The sequence below is a fragment of the Desmodus rotundus genome, chromosome 13, assembly GCF_022682495.2.
Source record: "Desmodus rotundus isolate HL8 chromosome 13, HLdesRot8A.1, whole genome shotgun sequence".
In the NCBI taxonomy this organism is placed as follows: domain Eukaryota; kingdom Metazoa; phylum Chordata; class Mammalia; order Chiroptera; family Phyllostomidae; genus Desmodus; species Desmodus rotundus.
Window position 1 is genome coordinate 1,784,929 of NC_071399.1, and position 27,449 is coordinate 1,812,377.

A 27,449-nucleotide genomic window follows, 5' to 3' on the forward strand; every position below is an offset into this window, starting at 1 on the left:
TTGGATGGTATCAATAGTAAGGCTGGGGACATCAGGAGGTCAGAGAGGAGACATCTCTGGCTGTCACAGGAACCACGCAGCTCACGAGGTGCTGGAATTCCACGACACAGGGGCCGGACCGAAGGCACGAAAGGAAGAAGCAACCATCCGCACCCCCGGAGACACACGCATGTCTCTGCACGGTACAGCAGAGGTGGAAGCAGGACCTTCTCAACTTCCCAGAATAATGGAAAATGATGCATTTTCCTCATTTAAAGACAATAGGGAGCTATAACGTGGCCAGAGCTTCAAAATGGCATAGTTTTATGTAATTGAATCTGACAAATAAGCCAAGCCAGCCAAGTTAGAGTTCTTAGGTTCACTGAGAAATAGAATTTGTCGCATGATGAATTTCTATTCAAATATGAAAAAGGGCAGGCGATTCTTATAACACAGGAAAATGCAAATTCCATATTTTTCTAATAAGATTATATAAGTACAAATTTTTATATTGCATAGACTATGATATGAGATTATGCAAAATTCAAAAATTAACTTTCAGGCGAACTCCTATAAAATGATTACTATGAAGGTGGTCCCAATTAATCCAACTTTCCACAACGAGGATGAATGATGAATTTGGCTTTCCCTTTCCCCAGGAGGCCGTTTTCAACATGGCATTCTCTCCTGTCTCCGCAAGTCTTCCCCTCACCCATTAATCTCCGATGTGGGAGCATGTCAACAGCTCATGAGGAAACCATATCACCTGGGTTTCTGTTGTCTCTCCCCTGCCTGGACCCATACAGACCCTCCGTGTTCAAACAATGTCTCCTTCCTGCCACTCTGCCGAGTCCAAACCTGCCCTCAACAGCTGGGCCGTCCGAAGGCTGAGCTCTCTCTGCTTCCACACACTCACCCACCCCGGGCTCACCAGGGATCTGTGGGCTTGTTTCTCTAACAGACCACATCACGTCACCTACAAGTGCCCGGCAGCTCCTCCTCCTCCCCTTCCGCAGCTGGAGGACGAGTCCCCGCCGCCCAGGGAGCACTCGGAGCCCAGGGCCCATCCCTGCGATCTCAGTCGCCCCTGCAGCCTCCTCACGCAGCCCCTAGGCCTCCCACGCCCACCACCCCTCCATGGATTTTTGGGCCTCTCTGCATTTTTACATAGCGTTTTGGCTTTTTTTTTAACGAAGAATATAGTGGATTTTTTTGAAACCAAGAATATCGTTTGTGCTGGAAAACCATTATTCACTTTTCAAAATTCATCCCAAATACCACCATGTTTGTAAAGTTTTGCCCAACTCACTGACCCGGCAGCTCCTCATCTGATGCTCAGCGTCCCTTTGCACACACCCTATTGTAGCCTTTCTCACGGGCTTCTGTGTTTGCTCGTTGGGTTCCTGGTTACTTCGACACCATGACTTGTACAAAAAGCAAACAAACAAAAAACCCTCATCATGCTCAGTCAGTTAATGATCTATAAGAGATAGAACTAAGAATTTTCACTTTGCTACTGAAAAACATTTTACATAAGCAATTACTATCAGAATGTTATTCTTTTTATAATGTCTTTCTTCACCACTGTTCCTCATATCAGATAAGATGGGGGTTACTCACGCTGAGACCCAATGGGGTCAGGTTAGCACATCCAAAATAGGGGCCACTTGACAGAAAACTTTATTCTATTTTCCTTTCCTTCCCCTTATCCTTCCTTCCTCCTCTCTCTCCCTTCCCCTCCTCCTCCCTTCCTTCCCCTCCTCTCTCTCTCTCTCTCTCTCTCTATCTCCCCACCCAGGCAGGGACAAAGCAAACCTCTGGGACATAATACCCTTTTTATCTCAAAATGCCCGGGTCACCTTTCATCTCAGACAGCTAGGGCTGATAAAAGCACTCGCCGCATTATTTTATTAGACATGCTTTTTAATCGGCACACGCCGGTGTTGAGTGCACCTGCAGCGCCGGATTCACGGAGAGAGCTCCGGTCGCCCACGGTCCTCTTCCGCTGCCGTGCTGTGGGCCTACTGATATAATCCACTACTTTAATTTCTGAGTGGACAGAATAAAGTGACTCTTTTGCCTACAGTTTTAACACAGTCCACTTTAAAAGTCTTGTTCAGATTGTGGTCTGTTTTTTCTCTCTTAAACAAGTAGGACATTGTGTTACTCGTAATGTGCCGAAGGAGAGAGGGGTGAGACATCTACTTGGTTGCAGGCATAATTTGTAATTGTGTTGTGGTCATAATCGGACTGAAGCACACACACCATTTACATATTGTAGGTATTGACCCTACATTCCATGGCACATTCATTAACTTCTTCAGTACCTAAAGATCTGAAGGCAATGTAATCCTCGGTGATAGGATACAGGAGCGACAGAATCATTCAGTTTCACATACATCAATGTAGGAAATAATTATATGTGAAAATGCTACAGCAGAGAAGAAGGAAGTGTCCTAGTTCACTGCGTGAAGCGGGGTGTGCGGACAGCTGGGCTTCCGACCCACGTCTCATCCCCGATTCTGTCGTTCACTCGCTCTGCCAACTGGGGCCACAGGGAGCCTCTCTGAGCCTCAGTGCCCTGATCTGTAAGGCGGGGAAACGCCGACCGCGCCGGGACAGGTGTGAGTATCAAGGCAGCCAGACCTTTAGAAAGAGGCCAAAAGGGGGCATCGGTCACGATATCACTATGGTATCATCACTTAAGTCTTCCTCAACTATAAACATCCTTTTTGGAAGCTGTTCGACAAGAACAAAGTGTAGCAAACCATTTACGACCTCCATGTAGTTAGAGAGGCCTGTTTAAAACTCTGAGGTTACCTTGGTAACTCTGGGCCACACACAACACAAACAATGCGTAATCATGTTTCTGATTTGTCACCAGAAGTAGCCCCAGCAACAGGAAGCTTGTGTGATGGTGCCATGTAATACACCACTGAAAAGACCAGGGCAAGGTGGCAGGAAGAAATAGCCTGACAAAGGCCCTTTTAACTAACAGCAAAAACTCTGTGACAAAGCAAATGTCACGCTTTGATTTTCATAAAACCAAAGAAGAGTCTTTATTCTCCTACTACAGAATCTCAGAAGTGGAGGTAAGATCGTAGCTCTAATCGCCAAAGTGAGAGTGTCACACATCTCAGAAAGTTGTGTCCCTGAGTTCCTGACGAGGGGCAGTGACAGCTCACCCTGCTCTGTGACAGGCCGGGGGCACTTCACAATTCTGCGTGCACCTGGGACATCCGCGTGTCCACACAGACAGGGGCACCACCCTGGGGCTGCCTGGGGGAGGGGGCCCTGGCTGTGCCAGCGTGGGAAGTGATGTGACCTGAGTCTGCTCGTCACTTTCATCCTCACTCGGTCTGTGACTCAGCTCCGGGTCCCATTCCTTTCACTCCCTAAACTAGGACTTTGAACAAACTGAAACCCAAGGGCTCTTCCGGTCCTGAGGATCTATAGTTTCTGAGCCCCAAACCCAAGATCCTGGGGACCTACAAAGGGGGTCTCTGGAAAAAAGAGATGTAGTGCCATCGAGTACCTACACGTTGATGAAGTGATTAAAAATTATTTTTACATGGGCCTCTTAAAGTGACTCCAATGCGGATTTCCTCCGCTTGCGCTCCTGACCGCGGATCCACTCCCATCTCACAGCGCCCTCTCGGCAGACGGCACCTCCTGGAGGCGCATTTAGAAGGCACTTCCTCTCAAACACTGTAATGACTCAGATTTCCATAATCCCAGTCTTTTGGAGTGAAAGTTCGCATGCAGGTGCTAGTTGCCATAATTATGAAACCCAAGAAGGAAAGGAGGATTTATTTTTATCTGACAAAATTTCTGGAGTTTTAAGTCAGAAATGTATTTAGCGGTCGGCTATGTTTACCCTTCACTCAAGGCTATAATTTCTCACGGCAAAGGCAGGCGTTAAAAATGTATCCTGTTATTCTTACTTCCTCGCACATATATGACTGAAGACTATTTTTGAGTATTTATAATAAATATTTTGTTATTAGATGCTTTGTACCAGTGCTATCAACTTCGGTAAGGTATATTTCCTCTAAAATTCAGGTAATCACCGTTGTTATAAGTGGAAACGGGACTCGAAGGTAAGTCGCCTTGTTCAGATGGTCCCTATCAGGGAAGAAATAGCCCTAAACTCCTGTTGTCGGACACACTGGTGTGTGATGGCCTAGAATGCATTTTCCGTGAAAGGAATTCATTGAGAACAGACATTATGCATTTTAGGGATAAGAAATAGCTATTAGCGATCCGCACTTATCTCAAAAGCAGCAGCCAACAATTGAAAAAAGTCTTAGGGGACTGGGAAAGAATGTGAGAGGAAAACAGCTCAGATGGGGTGGGGCGGGGAGGCAAAATCTGTCTCCAAGTGCTGTGAGGCCCTTCCCGGTGTCCCTGCAGCGGAAAGGACCCCACAAGCAGTCGTCACGGGGATGGGGCCACGGCTTCCGCGCACCTGGAGATAGAGCCCTTCCCCGCGAAGGGCACCCAGGAGAAGGGCAGCAGCGGACAAAGAGGAATCGGTGACCTTCTCTCCAGGCCCCTGAGCGCAGGCCCCCATGAGGAGGGGATCTTGTCTCTGAGACTGTGTGGTCACACACTGGCCAGCTCTCTACTTCACAGGCCCCGAGAAGTCAGGGGCGACCTACAGCCTCGATCATCACCCTCTCCTGCATTTCTGTTCCCAGTGCCTGGAACAGCATGGAGCCACAGGGATGTCTGTTCGTGAACGAAGGCACTGGCACCTGCTGAGGAGGGTCTTCTGGTAAACGGTGTGTGGTTAACTCACCGGCTTCTCTGTCTTTTTCAAAAATTAGAAACAATTTGCACTTACTATGGGATGTGAGTCTACCATTCCACAACCTAAATCCTTTCAAAGATGTCATGGAAAAGGCAAAAATGTGCATAAAACCTGAAGTATTCGGAATGCTTGGGCAAGCGAGGGAAGAAGGCATGCTGTCTCGTGTTTGTGAAATGGAAGAGCAGACTGAGAAATATACATTCTTCTTTAAAGAGCCAATACCTTGTAGCACACTTTATAATCGTTTTAGAGCTTGTTTGATTACCCTGATCATATTATTGAGAAAAACAATCCCTATTTTAATTTTAAATGCTCGAGGGCAGGGCTCTACCTCATCCACTTTGACCCACTGCATCTAGCTGGGGACTTGACTTATGGGGATGCTCAACGAAGTTAATTGAATCAATATTTAAATTAATTTCAACAGCATATGTGAAATTTACTTGTACCAAAAATATGAATTACTCATACTGAAGCATTATATTTCCCAGTTCAGATTATAGAACACCTTCTAGCCGTTGAAGGACACGTGTTACTGTACAAACCAATGAAAAACCTTGAAAACCTGGCTGATGTCTCCCGAAACGTAGAGAGTTTGTCCCTGTCCATTAAGAGACAAATCAAAGCGTCTGGGGATCAAACATCCCACTGACAAAGTCCTCAACGCCCGTCCCCACAGATGTCCCGCAGGCCCATACGCACTCTCTGCCCAAGAATGCCGTCACGTCCCCATCGGCCCTGTAACGGGAGCCCGCTGCAGGGAAGGGCTTGCTGAATGTCCATGCATCTGCTGACCATTCACCCCGGGATTTCAGAAGACCTCGGGGCTTCGCGTAAAGGCTCAGCCTCTTCTGAGCAGAAGCAGCCCTGGATCAACGCCTTTCACCCCAAACGGGAAACCCAGCACAATCAACCCGGCTGACAACGTTTTTCTGCAAAGTCTGGGCCCTGAAACAAAGGGAAATAAACTACAAAAATAAAATAAAATAATGATTTAGATGCAGCAGTGCAAGACAAGGGGAAGTTTTGGGTTCTCCTGTCCGGCCCCGAGTCCCGGGCACAAGCCCAGCGTGCCTGCGAATGCGGAGCGGAGGGGGAGAGAGGGCTGCCCTGGCCACGTCCAGTCTGCACGTCCGGGATCTAGACACATCCACCGTTCCTGCCAGAACCTTAAGAGATTCCACACCCCGGCGTACGCATCGCTAGGGACGGGCTGAAGGACGATGACCAGCCAAAGAAAAAAAAAAAAAAAAAAGAAATGATTTCAAGAAAAATCACACGGGAGGCAGCTCACTAAGATCAGATTCTTACTCAATCACCATTTTATAATTAATTGTGTAACAAATAAAATTTGCACAGAGTTTTGTCATTCTTCCTATGGACAAAACAGGGCTCGGCAATAAATCTAACCCCAAGTGCCCTCCCAGAGCAAACCTGGTCACGAATTCCTACCTGGACAGGTGTGGGTGGGTGGTCACAGCCCCGGTTTCTCTTTGCCTAAGCCAGCCCGGTCCATTGCTCCTATGCATCAAGGCTTACACCCCTTTGAAATGCCTTGTTCAGACCCCTGGGAAGAGTAACTGCCCTCAGAGAGCACAGGATCTCGTTAACGATCCTGTCTTCTAATCAGAGATCCCCAGCCTTGCCCTGGCCCGCCTCCATTTCAGCATCCTCAGGCTCCTCCTTAATTCCAAATGCATAAAAGAGGCTGCAAAACTTTCGTTCTCTGATCCGTGAATAATTTTACTCCCCAGCATGCAGTGAGTTTGCCTCAAACACACTGTTAGGAAAATTCTCTGCAAGTTTGGAGGTTCCTTTCATCAACATCTACGTGATAGCAGGCTTGCGCAGGGGGAAGGTAAGGAGAGTAACGAGTAGACTCAGAGACCTTCGGTGAACACAGAGCCTGGCAACAACGCCCGTGGTCTTCGTTCTGCAACACAAGTTTCTCGTCAGGAAAGTATGAGCTGAGACACGGTACTGGGCTGCCCCCACCGATGCCCTGTGCCCTGAAGTCGTGTAAGTACTTCGCAAATATGTAACCTCTGCATGTAACAAACAGCCGTTGATGTTCGCACTACAGGCTGAAAAAGAGGAAGACAGTTAGGAGACAGTAGACCCAACTCCGACGCGTACAGAGGGCCAACGCTCGGAGAACGCAGACGCCCTCCCCACAGCACGAGAGGAAGCTTGTGCCCTGAAGCTGCAATGGACACTTATCTTCCCGGAAGGCTGAGACCCAGGGAGGAAAGATAATCAGCATGACCTCGTGGCCCCCGTGAGCGGAGATAGAACTGAGAACTGTGCTTTTAATACACTGAGGTGACTTATTTTTCAAAGAGGTTGTGAAATATCAGGAGAAATAGGCTGAAAGAGTAATTAATTCCAACTTATATTAATTAAAAGGAATATCTACTTTATGTCCTTTGAGGAGAAAAACTGCAGATTACTGAATTCAGAGCCTAAGAAATGAGAAAGTTAAAAGAAAATTGAACACACACACACACGGCGTGGATGGATTCCACCTCCTGGCTGCAAGTGGCCTTATTGAATTTATGGCTGCTCTGCTCTAACCCTCTAAGTATGTATGGATTAGCTGATCGCCGCTCCACTCAGAAGTCAAAGAATGTCAGGGCTGGGGAGGAGGTGGGACAAAACCACTTCCTGTGCTGAGGAAGAAACTGAAGCGCAGGGAGAACTCCTGGCCAGGAGAGGTGGGGTTCAGACAGGAGCCCCCAGCCCACAGGCTCCAGGCACTGCACCTGCCTGAAAGGGTGTTGCTTCGAAGGGATGGAGGGGGAACTGGAGAAGTAGGCCAAGGACTCCTCGTGGCTCTACCTGAGGGGCCAGGGAAGAGAGAGGCAGCCCAGTGTCGGGCAGGAAAGAATGCGACACCCCTGTGTGCAGGTTACTGGCCGTAACGGACAGGGAGAAAAGGAGCGCCTGCTCCCCGAGGAGCCCAGGGGCCTGGGGTGGGCTGGCCAGGACAGACTCTGCCTGTTGCTGCATGGCTCGACTCCTCCGCCTCTGGACATTAGGAATTGTGGGGACGCTGAGAAATCTGCTTGAAAAGGGGACACTCATACATGAACGTGGAGGCGTGTCTGGCTGGGAGTGGACCTGGTGTTCACGTGCCGGCAGTGACGCCTTCCTCGCCCACGGGAGCTTCGGTAATCAGCTCGTGGCTCTTCCACGCAGTCGTGGTTTTGCCTCCAGCAAGTCTTCATCGGATAGACGTGCCGACCGCCTCAAAAGTGGCAGCTGCCCCATGGCCCCTCTGTCCCCAACACGCTGGGAAGGTGCTTCTCTTCAGCACTGTGATCTGTGTGACAAAGTCCCTACCCCATACGCAGCATGGACTTGTTAGAAATGTGTCATTTTCGAAGTCATACGATATGGTCGCTATAGTAGACATCAACTCCTTCCACGGGAATGTTTCTTTATCGAACATTCACTTACGCAGGTGCCACTGAGACCCATCACTGGTCAGCTGCGAACGGAGTCCCCTGCGGCCATGGGCCCTGTGAACCGATAGGGAACCGAGAACCACGCTTTTAATAACTGAGGTGGTCTTCTCTCCCACTGGGAGATTTGTTGGGCGTCTCCCACATGTACTTGAACTGGCCCTGAGAAGCGCTGGTGGACTCGGTGCCCTTTCCCACGGCCTCGCCGCCAGCAGTCACACCGGGGTTATTCCGTAGGTGGATTTCGTGCGTCCGCCAATCATGTGCCCTTGAAATTTTCACACAATGCTGATCATTGGCTGTGGGAGTCTACTTGTTATCTGTTTTGTCTACCGTATGAAAAGATGTTTAATAGATGACATAGCTCCTTCCAGAATAACCACGTAGAGTATAGATTGTTCTGCAAATAAAAAGAAGAACCTAAAGTTCCTCTCTCTGAAGCACAGTTCACCTTTGACAGGACACCGCACCAGCTGTCACGGACACATGGAGCAGCTCCGTCCCTGGCACAAGCCACGCGGTTTCCGGCCAGAGGAAGGTGCTGTGTGTGACGGTGAGCACAGAGGGCTGGCCTATGAGCAGCAGTTGGAGTGAGGTGCAAGGAGGGGCACCCAGGACGTGCCCCCTTGACTCCCTCTTTCACACAGTCACCGTGTCCCTGACACCCAAGACCTCCCGATGCCCCTACTCCGGGAACCTGCTGCACACGGGTCCCCAGGTGGTCTGCACTGGGCCACATCACCTGGGAGGTAGACAGACATTCACACTGATGTCCAGACTCCATGCACCTGACCCTGGAGAGTCTGCATCTGGCCGACGGCACTGGAGTTCTAGGCAGTCTGTGCTGAAAGTCTCGATCATGTGACCCTGGGAAGAACATCTAATTTAAAGTCACAGTTGGAGATTTTTCTTTCTTTCTTTTCTTTTTTTTTTATATTCTTACTTGGCATTCCTACCTTTTAACATGTCAACGTAGGTCTTCAGACTTGGAGCCCCAGGTGGGGGATGGGCAGCATTTCTATTCGAAACTCAACCTGAGTCACAAGACACTAAGCTAGAAGGTGTACGCCGGAAGGAAAAGGCCAGGTGGCCTGGTCTAGTTAGCCCTTGGAGGCTCCGTGTGTAGGGGAGGGGGCTGGCGTCCGTGGGGAGGCCCTGCCCTCTTCACAGAGCTCGGCCCCTCCAGACTCGCCCACCATTCTCTGCTCTTGGGGGCGGCAGCCTCCGTCTGTCACCTGGCAAAGACCTAACCTAACCGCCCTTTTCACAGCGCCCATCTGCAAGTCAGTCCATTTCAGACAACCTTTTGGAAAGTGGCCTCAGATGCTGTTCTTGGGCAAAACTTGAGAAAAATTCATGAACTCTTTCAGAATGCAAAAGCGCCACGTGGCTGTGGAGAATACTCACAACCAACATGCCAGACGTGAAGGCAAATCTATTCCCTAGAGCATTCCTGCTGGGGAAAGTTTTTTACTATTTTCTCTTATGGTTCCTCTTAGGGTCACTTCCAATGTCCAAGACTTCCTGGTCATAAACTTCAAAATGCATCTTCTCTGGGTGACATTACTGAGCATCTAATGTTACTAAAACGGAATGTGATATCCAAGGTCAAATCCTGATTTTTATGCTGCTATCACTTGGCCTGATGGAGAAATCTCTATTTTTATCTGCCAACCAGGTAAGCGCTATGAAAGCATTTTGTGCCCCCTACAGAATTCTAGAAACTAAGATCAGGGTTATTCTTATAACTATAAGACACTCAACTTTATCCAACTCTAATTATGAATTTCCACTTACAAATAATTGCTCTCCAGAAAAACGGGGCTTGCTCCGGTACACATCTGGAAGTGACAGTCTCGTTTTTTAGTTGCCGTTAGAAAATGCTCACTAGCAGGGCTTTAAGGTTAGGATCTCCCAGAGTTGTGCGCATTCCACACGGGCTCATCCCACAGACCCTTACAATACTGAGTCTGGTTCACGGCTGCTTTGCAAAGAGGAAGCAACCACGAGTCAGATGTGTGAAGTCTGTGGTTTTCACTGTTGGGGGAGGGGGGGCCAAGGCAGGAACCGCGCCCTGCCTGCCGAGCTTCACCCCGACGCTGTCGAGCACAGAGCACAGCGTTTCCGGGTGGGGGCCCTGGCCACACGGGGCCCCTGAGCACAGGGAAACGAAGACACGTTGCTCCGCTCGCGTGCCGTTAGCTGCCCGTCTACGTGACGTGCTGGTTCTGCACTCCTTCAAACTTATTTCATAACTCAGGTTACTTTCATCAGGAAGAAAGCCAAGCATGCAAAGTCTAACTGCACTATTGGCAATGTGAGCGGTCCCGACAAATAAAATGTTTCGGTGCCGAGCTCCTTGTAATGAAGTTTTCTGCAGTGAGAAGTATGCCATTCGAATTACATTGACAGAAAATGTAGTAATGGGCTAACACCCGGCATTGCCCCGCTGTGTTTCCAACGACCTAAAAGAAATCACTGAACTAACCATTGAATGCAGCCGCTACCTACACCCTCTGACACTTCCCCCGCCCCCTGAGGGTCCCGCAGACCCAGGGCCTCCCTGTCAAAGGGCGCAGGTTGTCCACCGCATGTCCTCAGCTCCCGGGGTGACATCAAGTCTGAAATGCAAGCCCAGCACTTTCCTAGACACCCTGCCTTCCCTGCCACATTGGGATGCGGCAGAGAGGTGCCGGGAGCAGGAGTGGGGCAGGGTGTGCCAGGCTGGGCCCCTATGGGGGCAGAAGGAGCGGTGGGTCATCAGCAGGCGGGGGGCTCCCATGAGAAGAGCCTCCACTCAGACAGGGTCCCCAGTCTTAATGGTCCCAATGCATTTGTACACCGCACAGAACTCCCTGGGACACCAGCAAATGGAGACATGTGGACTTCCAGATGTCAAGGTCACTGCAAGTTCAAACATCTTATAATGTGTCTATGATCTGCTTGTCAACATGGTCTGCAAAGAGGGACAAATACCACATGATCTCACCTTTAACTGGAACCTAATCAACAGAAGGAAAAAGCAAACAAAATATAACCAGAGACATTGAAGTTAAGAACAATCTAACAATAGCCAGAGGGGAGTGGGGAGGGGACTGTGGGGAGAGGGATTACAGAAACTACTATAAAGGACACATGGACAAAACCAAGGGGGAGGGTAGAGGTGGGGGACGGAGGTGGGTTCAGATGGGGTGCAGTGGAGGGATGGGGAGAAAATGCAGACAACTGTAATTGAACAACAATAAAATAATTTAAAAATTGAAGAAAAAAAGAGCGACTTTTCTTTGTTGTGGTTGTTTTAAGTAATCCTTTTTAAGAACTGCTATCTCATGTAGGGAAAGCACGGCGCGCTTATTCAAAGGATCCAGCGACACGCGAATATCGATGCTGCGATGTATCTGCCTTTTCAGGTAGTTTTTACACGTGCATAGAAGGGGCTTGCCTTTTCCCTACATACAAATGGAAACAAAATATACATTCTGTTCCGAATCTTCAACTCAACCTTTCACCATGGAAACACTTTCATGTGGGCAATACAGTGTATCACACAATTTATTTTGTTATTTTAGGATGACGGACATTTGTGCTCCATCCAATTTTCCAGTGTCAGAGAGAGGGCGACAATGAATAAGCACCTGTCACTGCAGGAGAGACCACACTCAGGGTTCCCACATGTGACTGGGCAGACTATGGACTGGCGTGGACAACTTATCTGCCTCACAGATTCTCTAGATAGACAAGGATCCATGGGAAGTGGCCTCCCCGTGGGCTGGCTAACTCATGGCACATCAGTTGTTTCATAAATGTATCAGATTAAAAAACAGCATTGTTTAAGGTGTTCTTTGGAGCAATAATAAGTTTGGGGACCTTTTCCTACATGTATCATTTATGTTGGTTCTTTCTGTAAAATACTAACTTATATTCATTGCCTCTTTTGGGCCAGGTCCTGGACCCGTGGCTTAGTGACCATATGAAGCTCTTTACAGAGTCACATGTTTCTAGCATGGTCACGGGGACAGACTCTAGGGGTGGCCCCCACGGCCCCACCTCCCGGTGGTCGCGCCTGTGTGACTCTCATCTGCGTGAGGTGGCCGGGACATGACCTGGCTTCTAACCAACAGGACAGGGCGACGGTGACTGTGTGTTCACAATGCTGGGACTACAAGCAACCCTGCAGCTCCCAACCTGGTGAGTCTCTCTCTCTCTCTCTCTCTCTCTCTCTCTCTCTCTCTCTCTCTCTCTCTCTCTCTCATCCCTGGGCTCCAGGCCACCTTGGGAAGCCCCACGTGACAAGGACATGTGTCTGGCCTCTAGGAACTGACAGTGACCTCAAGAAATAAACTCAAGCTCTCTGCCCTGCAGCCACACAGAGCGGTATTCCTGCCAGCCACCTAAGTCATGAGTCATCGTGGAAGCGGGTGGCGCCCCAGGCAAGCTGCCCGTGACAAGGGTGTCCCCACCCTGACCTTGACTGCAGTCAGTGAGGCCAGGAGCAGAGGGCTGGTGTGACCCACAGGGACAGGGAGGCCCTGGCACGTGCCGTCTGAAACTGCTGCATGGGCGGGGGTGATGTTACGCAGCAACAGTAGGTAGCTGATGCAACCAGTACTGAGATGGGAGACTCCCCTCCACTGTGTCCCTGTGACTGTCCTCTGTCACTTCAGTTGTTCCTGGTGGGGTCTGGTCCCACAGAGGATGAACTCGGGAACAGAGGACAACATACCAAGGTGTTTCCAAAAATGCCTTTGGCCTCCTGTCCCTATCCTCGATTTGGGACAAAAAGTAAGCAGCCACTAAAAGGCATAAAAAAGTGGTTCGAATCCACTTATTCTAATTTCAAGGTTGTGATAAGTGATGCCCAGTCTCTACCGTGCGCAGCTGTGCTCGCTCCCGGCTCACAGGCCCCTTTCCTAAATACGAAAGGGGACCCACTTCGCCCGAGCAGCGACAGTCACCTCACCTTGTCATGTAACACTTTATATTACTTTACACCAACTCTTTTTTAAAAGGCCTCATGGTGTTCATCCATCATAAAAATGGAAAGAAAAACACATTTGCTGGGAGATATCAATCACCCCTCAGAGTTCAGCCTGTGCTCCCGTCAGTTCCCACACCTGGGCAGCTTGTCCCCTCCACGCCTCCTGTGGCCACTAAAAACACTGGGAAGGTAATTTTGTAATTGCAGGGGCAAAAGGAAGAGACCGGCTAGTTCCTCTTTGTTTCCTAATCCTCTTATGTAATTCTTTTAAATCGAAAGTGGAGAGATAAGGCAGTCCTAGAGATCGTGTGCCCACTGCAGGCTCACGCATCTGCGGGAGAAGCTCTACCATCCTCAAGCTATCTTCACTAGAAGAAGAAACGCAAACAGCCCGGGGAACTTTCTGTGTGTGCAAAAGAAACCACCGTGCAAAGGAAACACAAAGGCGTCAGATACGCATCGCGAGACGATCGTGCGGATGGGGTCTCAAAGCCAGCGTCGGCACAGGGACACACGAACCGTGAGGGTGACTTGAAGATGTCCCTCTGTCTTTTACGAGTCTTTTCCCCAAATGTGTCCATCACGCATGCCGGGCTCACTTCGAGGTGCAGACAGGGTCTCCGATGGAGAAGCGGTTGGGGGCGGGAGGCACCGCCATACTTGCTGCGGTGAGGGCGTCTTGCAATTTTCAGCACTCAGATCTAGCCACACGGCGAGCGTACGTGCGGACAGAAACAACCCAGCCAACAACCAACACGGTTTTTAAAAAAAAAATGATCCCAAACTCATGATTCCCTACGTCACGACCCAGGATGGTGAAACAGGGCGAGAAACAAAGGAATTCAGACGGAGGACAGAGCAGGTGGCTTCAGCCTCTCAAAGCTGGGCACACCTGGGCATGGGACCACCAGGAAGCGCTGGGCTGGATCCTCAGAGAGAGGCTGGAGCCAGGTCCCGGAGCGCGGGCTGTCAGCCGTGGCACGCTGGCTCCTGCACAGGTGCACGCGGCACACCAGGCCGTGCAGGCCCCACACCTGCTGCGGGAGACCAGGGCGCCGGCCGGGCCGCGAGCCGCGAGCGCGTCTGTTTTTCCCACCCCGCGCTCAGTTGGTGTTGCTTCAGAAAGCCACCGCAACAAAAAGCGAAAGTAACTAAGGGGATGGAACTTGGAAAACAGAGTTTAACATGACAAAAATGCTGTTTCTAATAAGCAGACTTGCAATCCAGGCCAGAGTGTGGCCCCTGCCACGGGAGGAGGGCAGGGGGGGGACCAGAAAGCAGGCCCGAGGGTGTGCGTGTGGCAGGAACTCAGCCCAGACAGGCATCAATCGGGTGTCTGTGGGGTCATCCACACACGTGACGCATAAAGAGGCTTCTGTCCGTCCTCGGGCCGGTTCTCACGCAGCCCCTTCATTCCCACTGACCGTGACCCTTTCCCCTCCATTCTCCGGGACGGCCAGGTGTCTACCCGTGACAGGGACTCCTCTCTGATACCCGCCTGACATTCACGGTCTCTCTCACAGCCTAATGTTTGAATAGATACTAATTAAATCAAGTGACTGCGTGGGGTTTTTTTGTCTTGTTTTGTTCTGGAAGTAAGAATGCCAGCTGCATGAGGGCAGTACCAGATCCCACTTCCTCGTGGGAGTGTGTAGGGCACGGTCGGGGACGGGAATCGGAGTTCTCCTGGCTGAGAGGTGCGGGGCGGCTTGCAGCACAGGTCTTCAGGTGAGCGAGGTGATTCTCGGATCCTGTTTAAGAGCCCAGACTTCCCAAATCCCTCCTCCGCCCCCAGGACTTCACTGGGAAGGATGCGCAGAGCCCAGACACAGGTGTACGTCCCCAAGATGAGAGTCGTTCAACTGAGGTACGTAAAGATGTCACCAAACGAAAATAACTCCACCTAGCAGGAACGAGATGGCTTCTCTCACTTGACTTTCTCTTGGTATCTACAATTTTACTGGAAGTGTTAAGACCTAAATTTTAAAACTCTTACATTGTTTCTGTGAAAAGGGAGCGCGCATGTGGAGTCTCAAACCAGCCACCATGTGGCCGTAACCAGCGACACACACAAGACAAAACCCTGAACGCCAGATGTCTCTGAAGTCGTTCGCAGGACTTCTGTTTGGTAACAACTGGGGGAAAAGAATGAGCTAGGACAGGAGAGGCAACAGCGATGCTGGAGAAGTTTACGCCTCGAGCGCACGAAGGGACGCGGGCACTCTACGCTGTTCACGCCCTGTGAAAGCGCACCCCCCCTCGTGTTGCCAGGGTCCCCCCGCTCTTCCATGTGAAGTGGCCATCACGGCCTGCAAGTCCCGACTGTTCACAGCTGCCTTTGGCACCAAGGCGCACCGCTTCCCTACCCATCGAGAAGACGACAGTTTGAAATGCGGCGCCAACGATCGCTGGTGGCCTTGGAACACACACCTGCCATCCACCCTTTGAAAGAAAGCCAAGCATCTTTAGGTACAGGAGATCCAATATTTTCCTAAGAGGGAGCTGTGTTGAACTTTCCGTAACCCTGAAGATTAGCATGGGCAGAAAAGTCAAATGTTTTAGTGTTGATTAGCAATTCAGTGACAGAAAAGGAAGCGGCAATTCAGAGAGTCACTGGATGAGGCTGCGAGAACCTGTCATGTCAAGGGTGTGGAATGTGACAAGGACGTGAATGAGGGGAGGCCACCATACAATGTACATGAATACCAACGTCGTGTAGAAAGTGAGCCATGTGTGAAAGGTCAGTAATGACACTCCCTACCAAAAACAGGAGGAGAAATAACTAAGTTTCCCTGAATCAAGGCGCACGAATTCACCACGCACCCAGGAAAAGACAGCTTAGAACTCACCATCAATTTCAAAGGCTTGTCATTCATCAGAGATCATTCCCCAAATAATTCTAATTTTAATCCAACAGTTAGCTCTTTCTTATACAACACTAATCCTATCAGAGTATACTAAACGGTAAAAGAAAAAAATAAAATAATTCACTCGTACAGTAGTTTTATATGAAAGAATATAATTATCCCTTGAAGTTTTCCCAAGATATAAACATCATGGATAGGGAGCTTGAATCTGAGCTTTGTTGTAAACCTTCCTTTAAAAAAAAAGGATTAAACAGCATAGAATAATGAACACGGATACTGGAGGCACTAATGATAAAGAAGAAATCTTCAGAAATAATTGCACCATTTTATAATATAGTACATTCATCATGAAATCAGCATGGGCCAATTAGCCTATGAAGTCTCAGTAAATAGGTTGTTAGATTCTCATGCTTTTCCTTGAAAAGGAGGTAGAGGTAGAAAAGTGGATAGATGAATGGTGGGTGGGTGGGTGGATGGACGGATGGATGGATGGATGGGCGGCCATCTATAAAGGCAGACTTCTGACAACACCTAAAACCCACTTATTGAGAATTACTTGGGGGAGAGGCCTTGGAATTTGCATTTACACAAGACCTCAAGTGATTCTTACGCACATCAAGTTTGCAAAAATATTCAAAGACTTTCCATCATGGTCATAACACCAGCATCTACAAGGACAAAGGTGACATGTTTAGTACAAAGACCAGAGTGTTGCCACAAAACCCTGGGGATATGCTGAGTGTCCTCGAAAGCCACTCTGACCCCACTGGGATGTGTGGCTTACCGTCATCTGGGTAATTCCAACAGAAAGTGGGACTTACATTTGTAACACCTATGTGTCATATTAGCTTCCCTCGAATTTAATTGAGCTCAAGGGTCTCCAAGATACATAAAACAAAAAGGAGATAAAGGAGTAAAAAGTACTTGGAAGGGAGCCAATACTTTATATACTTTAAACCTCAAGTTGCAATAATATCCTAAAAGGAACTCAGGGATGATAAAACTCGTTTGCGTCACCAACAATGAGTCCTTTATACTTCTATTCCTCTTGGTCTCCTGTTGGTAACAAGAGTCATTATTAACTCACAAAGCATCATTCGTGACTCACTTCTTTACAAACAATGCAGGAACATTTACGTTTAGAAGGATCGGGTTTACTCTAATTGCATTTGGAGAGCAGGGCTGTGCTGAAATACCCCTCTCCCTTTCACAGCCTTCCAGGCAAGAAGATTTCAACCAGTATGTTACAAAACGCAACGCAAGTAGTTATTTTTAACAGGTGTCCATGCCTGCGTAGTCTTTCAATCACCACAGAAGTTTCAGCTGGAAATAAATGTTGCCACTGCGGTCAAAGTAACACGGACTGTACCTCCAGTTCATGTGTTGAAATTTTATTCCCCGGTCAGATGTCTGCAACATTCTCAGAAGTGGGTTTTGTGGCCTGAGACAGCGTGCCTGGCGGATGACGGGCTGCATCCCGCCAGTACAGAGATGTTGGAGGATACAGAAAGAGCGTGCAATTTCCCCGAAGCACGGATGGCATTTTCCTCTCCCAGACATTCCCGGGTGATGTACATGGTTTAAAGAAATTGTAGCCAAACTTAAAAGGGGCAGTGGGGGCGGGGTGGAATATGTTTCATATTCTGCATCCAAAAAGGTTGATTTTTGGGGGGGAGGGAAATAAACCTTACAAGTTGTGGATTATTTCCATAAAGCTCCTACAGTCAATCATTTTAACCAATCCAATTAAACAATTTTCATCTATTCTTTTTTATACAGTGGGAATTTTAATTCTGTCCTTTATCAACCTCAGTACTAGGGAAGAAATTCTACCCTGAATACCGACATGTTAATTAGTAAAAGGTCATTGAAAGCATCCTAAAGCCACTGTGGAGGAGGGTTCTTTTCTTGCTCTTAGGCAAACACCCAATACGAGGGATGTTCATACCGATAGGTTGTCCCGAGCTGGACATCCAGGGAGCCGAGCGCAGTGGCTGTGCTCCGGAAGCTCGATTTCCTTTAGGAGGAACTGGTTGCACCGTAGCCCCGGAATCTTTCCCTTCGCCTCAGGTGTCACACGTGAGCCAGTTCAAGTGTTTCAAACAACCTCCTTCTCTGGGTGCTACCGCAGCCCCGCCCCAGAACGGAGCTGGGTTGGTTCTTTCAGCTACCACGGCTGGTCCAGGAACCCAAGTGCCTCTTCTCCCCACACGGGGACCAACAGGCTTCCAGATACCCCACGCCACCCGAAGGTGCAAACACTGCAGGCCACCGAATGTCTACACCTTTCCCCACATGCCACCCTCTGATTTATTAGCCAAACAAATGAAATTAAAAAAAAGATGGCAGAGCGGGTCATCTGCTCGGCGCAAGGAGTCCCCATTCAGTGACTTCATTCAAGAAGGACAGGAACCTCACCAGAAGAAGTACAAAAGGCCAAAGGGAAAGTAAAGTTTAAACGGCATGTATGCAAGTGGTGGTGGCTTATTTCCAGGATGAGCTCAGCAGAAAGCCTGGCAGAGACACACCGAGAATTCAGCTGAGCACGGCGTACTTAATATGCCATTTGCATTAGGACGGCTTAGAAATGTCTATGCTGGATTTGCTGTCTTGTCTACAGTGAGCGCCAACCAGCCACCCGGCCAGCCCTTGTTTATCTAGTTCTTAAAGGAAGCTGAACCGTTTTCCTGACATTTTCAAAGCTCTGGTGGTGTTTGTGCCAATAAACTGGAGACTAGAGACGCATGGCCCCTGGGAGGAGCTGTTCTGCCTGCAGGAACTTGCAAGTCCCTCTGTTCGGCCAGTCTTCCCATCACCCATGACCGGGCAGCTGAAAGCCCACATGAACCCCCAGTGACTGCCCTTCTCTGCGGGCCTGTGTTCGGGGAGACACTGAGAGCTGGGGAGGTCCACTTCCAGGAACTTTGCCACCTGCCATGGGCTCCTGGGGACCTGTTTAAGGGCATCTCCTCGCCCTACTGTTCACAGTCAAGTTCACAAAGCCTCTCACCTCAGAAGAAAGCCTCCCTTCTCCTTACCTTTTTAAAGACTTACAATCCCAAACTGAGAACTGCAGGGAGCTCCAGACGCACAAGTGCTTTCTGACTAAACAGTTCCAAATTGAAACAAAAAAAATAAAAACAATAAAAACAATCCCCTTGACAACGCAATAGAAATATGTGTAAGCAAATCACGACTGCAGAAGCATTAACTGCCTCTTCCGTGGTCCACCTTTCTAGTGTGTGACCATCATGGGTTTCCTGTGAGAGGCACTGACTACTGTGAGAGCCTGTGCAGTGGCCTGGCCAGAAAGGAGTCCAACTGGAAAATGAAAGGTCCCAGCATCCCCCCTGGGGCGACGGGAATTGTTAAAAGGGAACTCAAGTGGAAGCCCACAGGTTTGCGGAAGCTGCTGGGCCGGTGTGTTTCTCTCTCTCTGCTGAGTTCCCTGGGTTTGGCAAGGCCTGGTTATGTGGCTTGTCTTTGCAGGGAGAGCTAGGGAATGTTAGAATGAGGAACTGTGACAAACACATGTCTGTCCCAGGCTTCCTGCGGTGAGACCTCCGGGAACTCTTGTACTTGGCCCTTGTTCGGAGGCTGAGTGATGCCCTCAAGTCAACAGCAGGAAGGCAAGTGAGGACCAAGGAGCCAAGCGTGTTTGCCCAGCAGATCGGCCCCAGATCTGGGGTGCAGATGGGAGTGCTCTTGGAAGGATCATTCCACCGATTAACTAGATGAAAATGCTTAGAGTCTTCTTCCCTCTCCAGAGGTCCCTGCAAATATGCAGCGTTTAAGGCAATATGCACACTTGGGACTCAACCTTTGCAATAACATCAATCATCAAACAGAGAAAAAGCATCACAAGCGAATTCCGGATACCCCCAACACTACACTGGAGCACAAGCAGATAAGGCTGATGGCCGAGAATGGAGGGTGCCAGGTGCCAGGGACCACAGCTGCAGCCTCTCCAGCCTCTCAGGACTCAGCAAACAGGTCACGGATGACGCCCCACACACCAAAAACTCCCCACCAGCCTTTGCCACAGCGGGAGCCACCACCCACTCCGCACACACCAAGCAGTTCCTGGGGCCCCGGGGGCCTGAGCTGTCCCAGAGCGAGCGTTGCTTCTCCGGAAAGACCGGCGCCCAGCCTGAAGCCTAGAGCCTGCACCTCTCAGCAGAGGCCCCACCTTGGCCACCAGGGCTTCCCAAAGCCCATGAGGTCCAGCCCAGGAGCCTGGGTGCACCGGAGGAGACTCGGTGCTGGCGGTGCTGGCGGCCCCAGCCTGCTGCGTACAGCCGCTTCCACACTGCCACTTACAGTCACTCTTGACCCTAGGGTCGCAGAGGAGACCAGCCCCATGGGGTGATGAAGGTGCCTGGCATACCCACCTCAGCTCAGGCCAGGCAAGAGCGCTCTCTCTCTCTCTCTCTCTCTCTCTCTCTCTCTCTCTCTCTCTCACACACACACACACACACACACACACACACACACACACACACACACACACCAGTCTTGCACTGTGAGCGCCAAGCAGCCAGAAGTACCCTTAGGGCTCCTGGAGCCCGGATCTGGGACTCCACTCGGAGAGCAGAAGATGCTCTCCTCCCTGTGGCTGCCCCTCCAGGCTCCAGGGACACCCAGGACTTTGCACCCCTTCCCTGTTGGTACTGGGACCTGCAAGGGCACCTCTGCCCAGGATCTGCACCCCTACTCCCTCGCTCCAGCCCCCCGCCTCCGGCAACCGCCTGGGCCCACCCGCATGGGGGCGGGATCCTCCCACACACACGTGTGCCGATTATTAAGCAGCCCAGGCAGGGCCGCTGCCGTCTCCAAGCAGCAAACCCTGCTAATTGCGGGGGAAGGGCACTCGGAGCGCGCGGAAGAGCGGGGAATGGAGAGTGCCCTCAGAGGCAGGAGGGGGCCCTGGCCCCCAATGGGCTTTGGGCGCAGGGGAAGGGGCGGGAAGTTTTGCAGAGTTGTGCGTAGCAGGTGTTTCCTCTCCAAGCAGGGGCCTGACAGGGCAAAGCCGGGTCCTGGCCCCAGGCCCTGACCCAACCCGGGCGCCGATGGGCGGACACCTCCTAGGGACAGCCCTGCCCCCTCGTTCTCTACTGTTCCAGCTTCACCTCCATTTCCAGCCAGTCCGCGGCTCCCTGAGACCGCTGCCCACCACCCCGGCATGCCTCCGTGGTGGCTCCAGCACCGCGCCCAAGGCGGGGCATCGGGACCCAACCGGGTGGGTGGGCAGAGGGTAGGTGTCCGAGGGTAGCTTTCCAAACCCCGATGAATGTGAACTGGGCCACTAACACCAACCATGTGCTCCGGAGGGTCCCGGGGATGCATCCCCACAGACACCCCTGGTGAGGCTCACGGCGGGGACAGGCTCCTAGCGGTCGGTCCCTCTCACCCGGCCCCGCAGCCGCAGCCTGTGGAGAAGAGCGACCGGAGGGGAGGCCTGTCCTGCCGTCCTCTCCATCCCTCCCCAGGCCAGGCCCATCTGGACGCGCCTGATGGAACCAGAGACGGTCCTTGGCCTCCTCAGTCACCCTGGAAACTGGAACTGTGAAGGAATAGAAAATGGGTGAAATCGAAGATGGAAGAATCTAGAGAGGAAAGGGGAATTTTATGTGGGGAAAGAGCAAATGACCATTAAAAAAAAAACACCTACAAAATTTGACTCCAAGCTTTAAAAAGGAAGACAAAAAAAATCTATGTAAATATTTCCAGGAGTAAGGCGATGGGGTGTTGACTGATGGGGGAGGGGGCATCCAAGGAGGCCAAGATGAGGGACCGGGCACGTACTTTCCAATGGGAAAATCAATCGGTTCTCTCTCCCCTCTCTCCCTCTCTCTCGGAATCAAGGGGGAGCTTGTCTTCCTTCCCAGAGAATAGACAAGCGCGGAGCTCTTGCCAGCCCCGAGGTTGCAGCCTGGGGGCTACTTTGGGGAGAACATTCCCCAACTCGGTGCAAGGAGAACACCGAGCTCACAGCGCTCTGAGCCCTGGGGGCGACCCAGGCAGCCCCTTTCTCCGGGCCAGCGGTAGGGGTGACCGCTGCGAGGACCTCCGGGGAGGGACACCCTCAGATCTCCCTGCTTCCTCCAGGCGCCTCGCCAGCTCCTTCCAACTTGCAAAGCGCTGGGCGCGAGGAGGAAGGCGGGGGCGACCCCGCAGAGGTAGATCCTGCTCCCCACCGAGGCTGGCGGAGGGGAGGGGCGGAGGAACAGCGGGGATGCGCGAAGGGTGCGGGGAGCCTGGCCAGCTGGCAGGGCTGCCGGCGGCACCCCAAGCCCCCAGAGAGCCCGAACTTGCCAGGCCGGCTTCGCCCGCGCCACTTTCCCAGATGCTCCGTGCCCGGAGAAAGTCCTAGGAACCAGCCCCCGCCACCCCGACCCCGCTGTGCCCACATCTCCGTGGACCGAACGCGCCGCCGCCGCGCAGTCAGCCCCGCTGGGTCTGGCTTCGTTCGCCCTGACAACGCACACCACCTCCCCACCGCGAAAAGCGACATTTCCTTTCGGCCCGAGTGAGGGGGAAGGCGGGCGGAGGCAGGGGTCGGCCAGAGCACGATGGAGGCGGCTCGGCTCCGGCGCTGCCTCCCCGGCGCCTGCAGATGCCGGCGACTCGGTCCCCTGCCCTCCCCGAGCCAGACGCCCGCGCTCCCCAGCGGCCGTGGAGGTCTCGCCCACCTCCCGCGGCGGCCGCCTCCTTACCCTGCGCTGCAGTGAGGAGCCCCGCGCCGAGCGCCAGCGGCACCAGGAGCAGCAGCGGCGGCCGGGCTCTCCTCCGCGCAGTCATGTCCGCAGCTATTCCACACGCTCTCCGCTCTGCGCGGCGGCTCTTCGCGGACGCTCCCGACTCCTCTGGGGCGCGCGGGGTTGTGGGCAGAGCCGGGAATCACCAGAGGGCACGGCGAGCGGCACCGAGAGCCCCGTCCCCAGACCGGCGCGCGCCCGACGCCTCCTGCAGGTGTGGGCGCCCGGCTCGCTGCCCGCTCATAGCATCGGTCCGGGGCCGAGCCACCGCGGGGCTGAGCGGCTGCGCACCCGCCGGGCGGCCGGGCCGAGCCGGCCGGGAGGCTCCGAGGCCGAGGCTGCGGGAGGGGGCGAGGCGGAGAGAGGAGCTCGCGCAGCCAGGAGAGACCTGGAGCCCGGAGCGGAGGCAGCTGAAGAGAGAGCCAGCGAGTGGGAGCCGCGGGAGGGAGCGAGGGAGGGGCGCGGGGGGAGGAGAGCCAGTCTAGAGAGGAAAGGCGGGGAGCGCAGAAGAACGGCTGCTAGCGCACAAGGAGCCGCTGCCGTGGCGGCTGGACTCAACCATCCCTACCCGCGGAGAGGGGACCGAGCCTGTCTCGGGCAACCCAGACCGCCCAGCCTCCGCGCCGGCGCCCCGCTGCGCTCCACTGGCCCCCTGCGCAGAGGCGCGCAGGCTGGAGAAAGCAGACTTGTTGGGCGCCCACGCCACACACACCCGGGGAGAGGCAACTCCGGAGAACTAGAGGGACCTGCGGCGCAGGGCTGGCCTCCATCTCCCAACCTCTGTTTACTGCTGACCGCAGACACAGAGAAGACCCTGCTTAACTTAGCAAAGCCACGCGGGCCGAAAGGAGGCAGACCCAAGCCCTAACTCCAAGGCAGGAAAAGAACGTGTATCATATCGGCGTGATTACACATCACCTTTGGCAAGATGACTATTTGTGAGGAGTGAGAGTAATTTTCCCATCTCCCGACTTAGGTGGTGTTGGGTTATCTGCGTACACACGGGTTCAGATTATTTTCGACATCGGGAAGAGGGTCTCCAATGGACAGTGTGGTCTGGCGGGGAGATGGTGCACTGGCGCACCCGCAGGTGGAAGTCTGTACGAAACCCAGTGGGCTGGGTGGGGACTTGGGAGAAAAGAGGCAGAGCTTCTCTCTGAACCTGCACAGGAAAAAGGCTGGCCCCGGGGGAACGGAACCCTAGCATCCCAGAAGTTGATAGAAAGAACCAGATTTCACCCAGCTTTCTCCCCCCCTCCAATACAGGGGGATTCCTGCCGTCTCTGGGGAACATCGGAAGCAAGGCGTTTTAGGGGGAGGTAGTACATTCATAGAAAAATAGAAGCCCTGGGTAAGGGCTAGTATTCACCAAAGGACAGTCAAGGGTTCACCCTTCTCAAACATTCCAGTATGATGCCGCATGAAACCCGTGTCTTCTGCCACGTTGGAGGGTTTTGGTGGAATGGGGACCCCATGGCTGGCCATGGCCGTGGCGCTTCAGTCCACCTGCATTTTGTCTCAATCTGCAAGATTCAGTAGGCTGACGAGGCCATAAGGTTTTATTTCCTTGTCTTGGTTTTCTTAGGTCCCCTTTCTCCCATGGGTCTCGAGGCCACATGGCCATGTGAGGGTGAATCCAGAAAAGGAAGGGCTGCAGTCTTGGAATGTCCGCACCAGAGCATGCTTCCCTTCAACTCCTTACTGCACCCTCCCCGCCCCCCGGAACTGCTGGGTGCACCATCCCACTCTCATCCCCATCCTGGAGAGATGCGCTCTCAAGGCCAGGGGTCACACTGGCTTCTCTGAAGGTGGCTGTCTTGACTGTGGCCTGGGTTCTCCACGTGCAGAACCCTCCTTCGCTCCCGCCATTGCTGCAGGAGAATAAGACGGAAGGCTGGACCATGCGGGAGTTCCCACCGAGTCCATGGGCACGTAGAGGGGAGGGTCACCCGCTCTGCCATTTCAAGTCAGGCCCCGGATGGTTCCTGTCACTCCGCACGTGGACAAACATGCTTTTTAAGACCCGCGACGTTGACCAAGCGCTCGTTTCAAGCTCTTCATCAGAAGCAAAACAAAAACAAAACCATCGATCTCCTTCCGGAGCTAAAGAGTTGACTTCTCCTTGAGAAACGGAGCCGTGTCTTCACACTGCTCTTCTCGATGACTGGTGTCACCGAGAAAAATCCCTGCCGTTACAAACCGTTTCCAAAGCCTACCCGTCCTGGGCTCGGCCTCATCAACGATTTCCACTGTATTAGGATCAGCAGGGCTGGATGTCACCTGTGAACAGAGCACCTTCACGCCGACCGGGACAGGCTCCAGGCTGTGTGCTTCGCGGCACCTTCCTGAGGATCCGCTCGAAGTGCTTACTGCATCTCCTTCCCCTGCTGTGCAAAGCATCCCTCTGATTCCCACCTGTCAGGGGAAGCGACCCCAAGGCCCGGTAAACACCCACTTCTGCTTGTATTTCCATGGGGCATCTTTCTGTCTTTGTGGAGATCGTAACTCAGCGAGTTACACTGATTCACACCCAACTGTTTCTTCATCACATGAATGCGGGGGCGGGGGGGAGGTGACTTTGAAGCCAGATAGGTTGATTTTGTAGTACGGTTGTATTTGTGCTAATATTGCCGTATTTTCCCCAAGATTGTGAGGCTGTTAATTTGGAAGGAAAACACGTGGCCCTGCTGCCATCTAGTGCCCGAGTTCTCTTGTCAAGTGTCTGCACAGCGATGGGTGGTCCCGCCTGTGTGACCTCTCTTCCCCAGCCTGAGCCCCCTGCCTGTTCTCTGAAGGCCACCCCCCCTCCCAGAACACTCTGGGGCCATGGAAGTGATCGGGCTGTGGAGATAGCCTATATCATCCGCTTCCTAGAGGCTTCCACCCTTTGATTGTCAAATGAACACAAAAACCCTAATGTATATTGCAATTCTAATGCCAGTGACTTAGAGGCGTATCGATCGAACAGAGTCAGCTGAGGTGGGGTGCCCTAGGGACGGCCCACGGAGCAGCTGAGTGACCTCCTGTGTGCACTGGCCTCGGTGCCTGGAGCAACGCCACTCCTGGGGTTCCAGCCCCACGTTCCGTCCTGGGCATATCCTGCTCCTTGTCTCTGGAGTCTGGCCAAGCAGCCCCAAAAATGCCATCGGCGCTCAGGAATGAGAGCTGAGCAGCGGGATGAAGTCAGAGAGGGTCTGACACACGGAAAAAAGGATAAAGACGTCCCTGAAACTGTAACGGCTGCACTGAGACGCGCTGGAGAGAGAACAGTGTTGTGACGGATGAGAGGGGGTTTTATTGTAAGTGAGATCATATAAGGAGGGCGCAGAGATGTGAACGGGGCACTTGAGATAAAATTAGAAATCAGAAACTTTGCCCAGTGAGGACGGCAATCACCTAGAAAAGCTGTAAGGCGTGACCGTCTCAGAGAAGGCGGCCTGTGCTGGGATTGCTCCATGGACATTACTTGGCTTGTCTAATGTCACATGCTATAGAAGTCGATGGGGACTGGAGAGTTGGGGACATTCTCTCCTTCACAGAGGGGTCATTATCAGGGGCCTGGGCTTCATGTCCTGTCCATGCATTGCCTATCCCAAAAGAGCAAGAAGGAGGGGGAGCTTACAGAATAAAAGCTGAAATCAGAATAGTCCCAGAGGAATTGCTTATTGTTTGCAATCCTCTCCTTTATATGGGGACTGTTGCTATCGTTACCCCTTCCAGTGATGACGGAAGCCAGGTGATCTGGAAGAGGTCACATCCTACTACGGACCAGCTGGGGGCTCCCACTCAGGCCTCTTGCTACATCAACGTTGCAAAGCCTCCCTTCCAGCCCCCCACCCACAGAGGGGCGCACAGACCTGAACCCCGGGGCCTAGTTCAAGCATAGGTTTGCCCATTGGAAAATGCGGGAAACGCCACTTCCCTCACAGTCCCATTGGAAGAGTCAGCAGTATAAACACAATGGCTGGTATAAATTCTTAAGAATATTATTTTCCTTCTCTATCATCAATCTGTGGAGGAGAGAAGAAGACACCCAGATGGAAAGAGCCTGTCCCATCTGTTCTGATCCGTATTTCAGGATATGTTTTTGTAGGAATTTTCATAGGAAAAAGCCACACAGCCAGCCAGCATCTCCCAGGTGAAGCCAGCAGGAGCCGCGTGGGGCAAACCGCAGGCGCCACTGAGTATGACTTTTAAGATCAGCCTGGGAGGCTGCCGCCCACTTGGCTGCTTCCCAAGGCCAGGAGAACAGAGCAACCTCACAGAGCTGGGGCGGAGCTAGGCAGAGGGACACTCTGAGTGTTCGGAGCTAATGCCGTCTGTCCTCTCGCACTAGAGCAGAGCCAGGCCGTGGCACCCTGAGCAGCTCTCTGCAGGCCCCAGCCCTGTGGTGCTGGGATGGGTGCAGGCTAACCCAGTGGCCGCTCCAGCAGCCCATCGTGTCGGGAGAACACAAACCTTTGCCTCGCAGGAGTGACTGCAAGACGGTGACAAAGCTGACTTCTCCTGGGACTCCCACAGGCAACCATTCTCTGGTGGGACGGCACTGAGAAAGGCCAGGGTCCACACGGCTCTCTAGTGGATGCTTCC

General features: G+C 52.2%; 1 protein-coding gene across 1 annotated transcript in view; it reads right to left on the reverse strand.

The window, feature by feature from the left end:
• The window catches only part of CSMD1 (CUB and Sushi multiple domains 1), a 1,050,215-nt gene extending 1,027,270 nt beyond the window's left edge, over positions 1-22,945 (reverse strand). Inside the window, exon 1 of the mRNA XM_053916503.2 lies at positions 22,818-22,945. Coding sequence (XP_053772478.1) covers positions 22,818-22,902 — 85 coding nt within the window. The 5' untranslated portion in view covers positions 22,903-22,945. The remainder of the gene's footprint in view (positions 1-22,817) is intronic.
• Between the last annotated feature and the right edge of the window lie 4,504 nt (positions 22,946-27,449).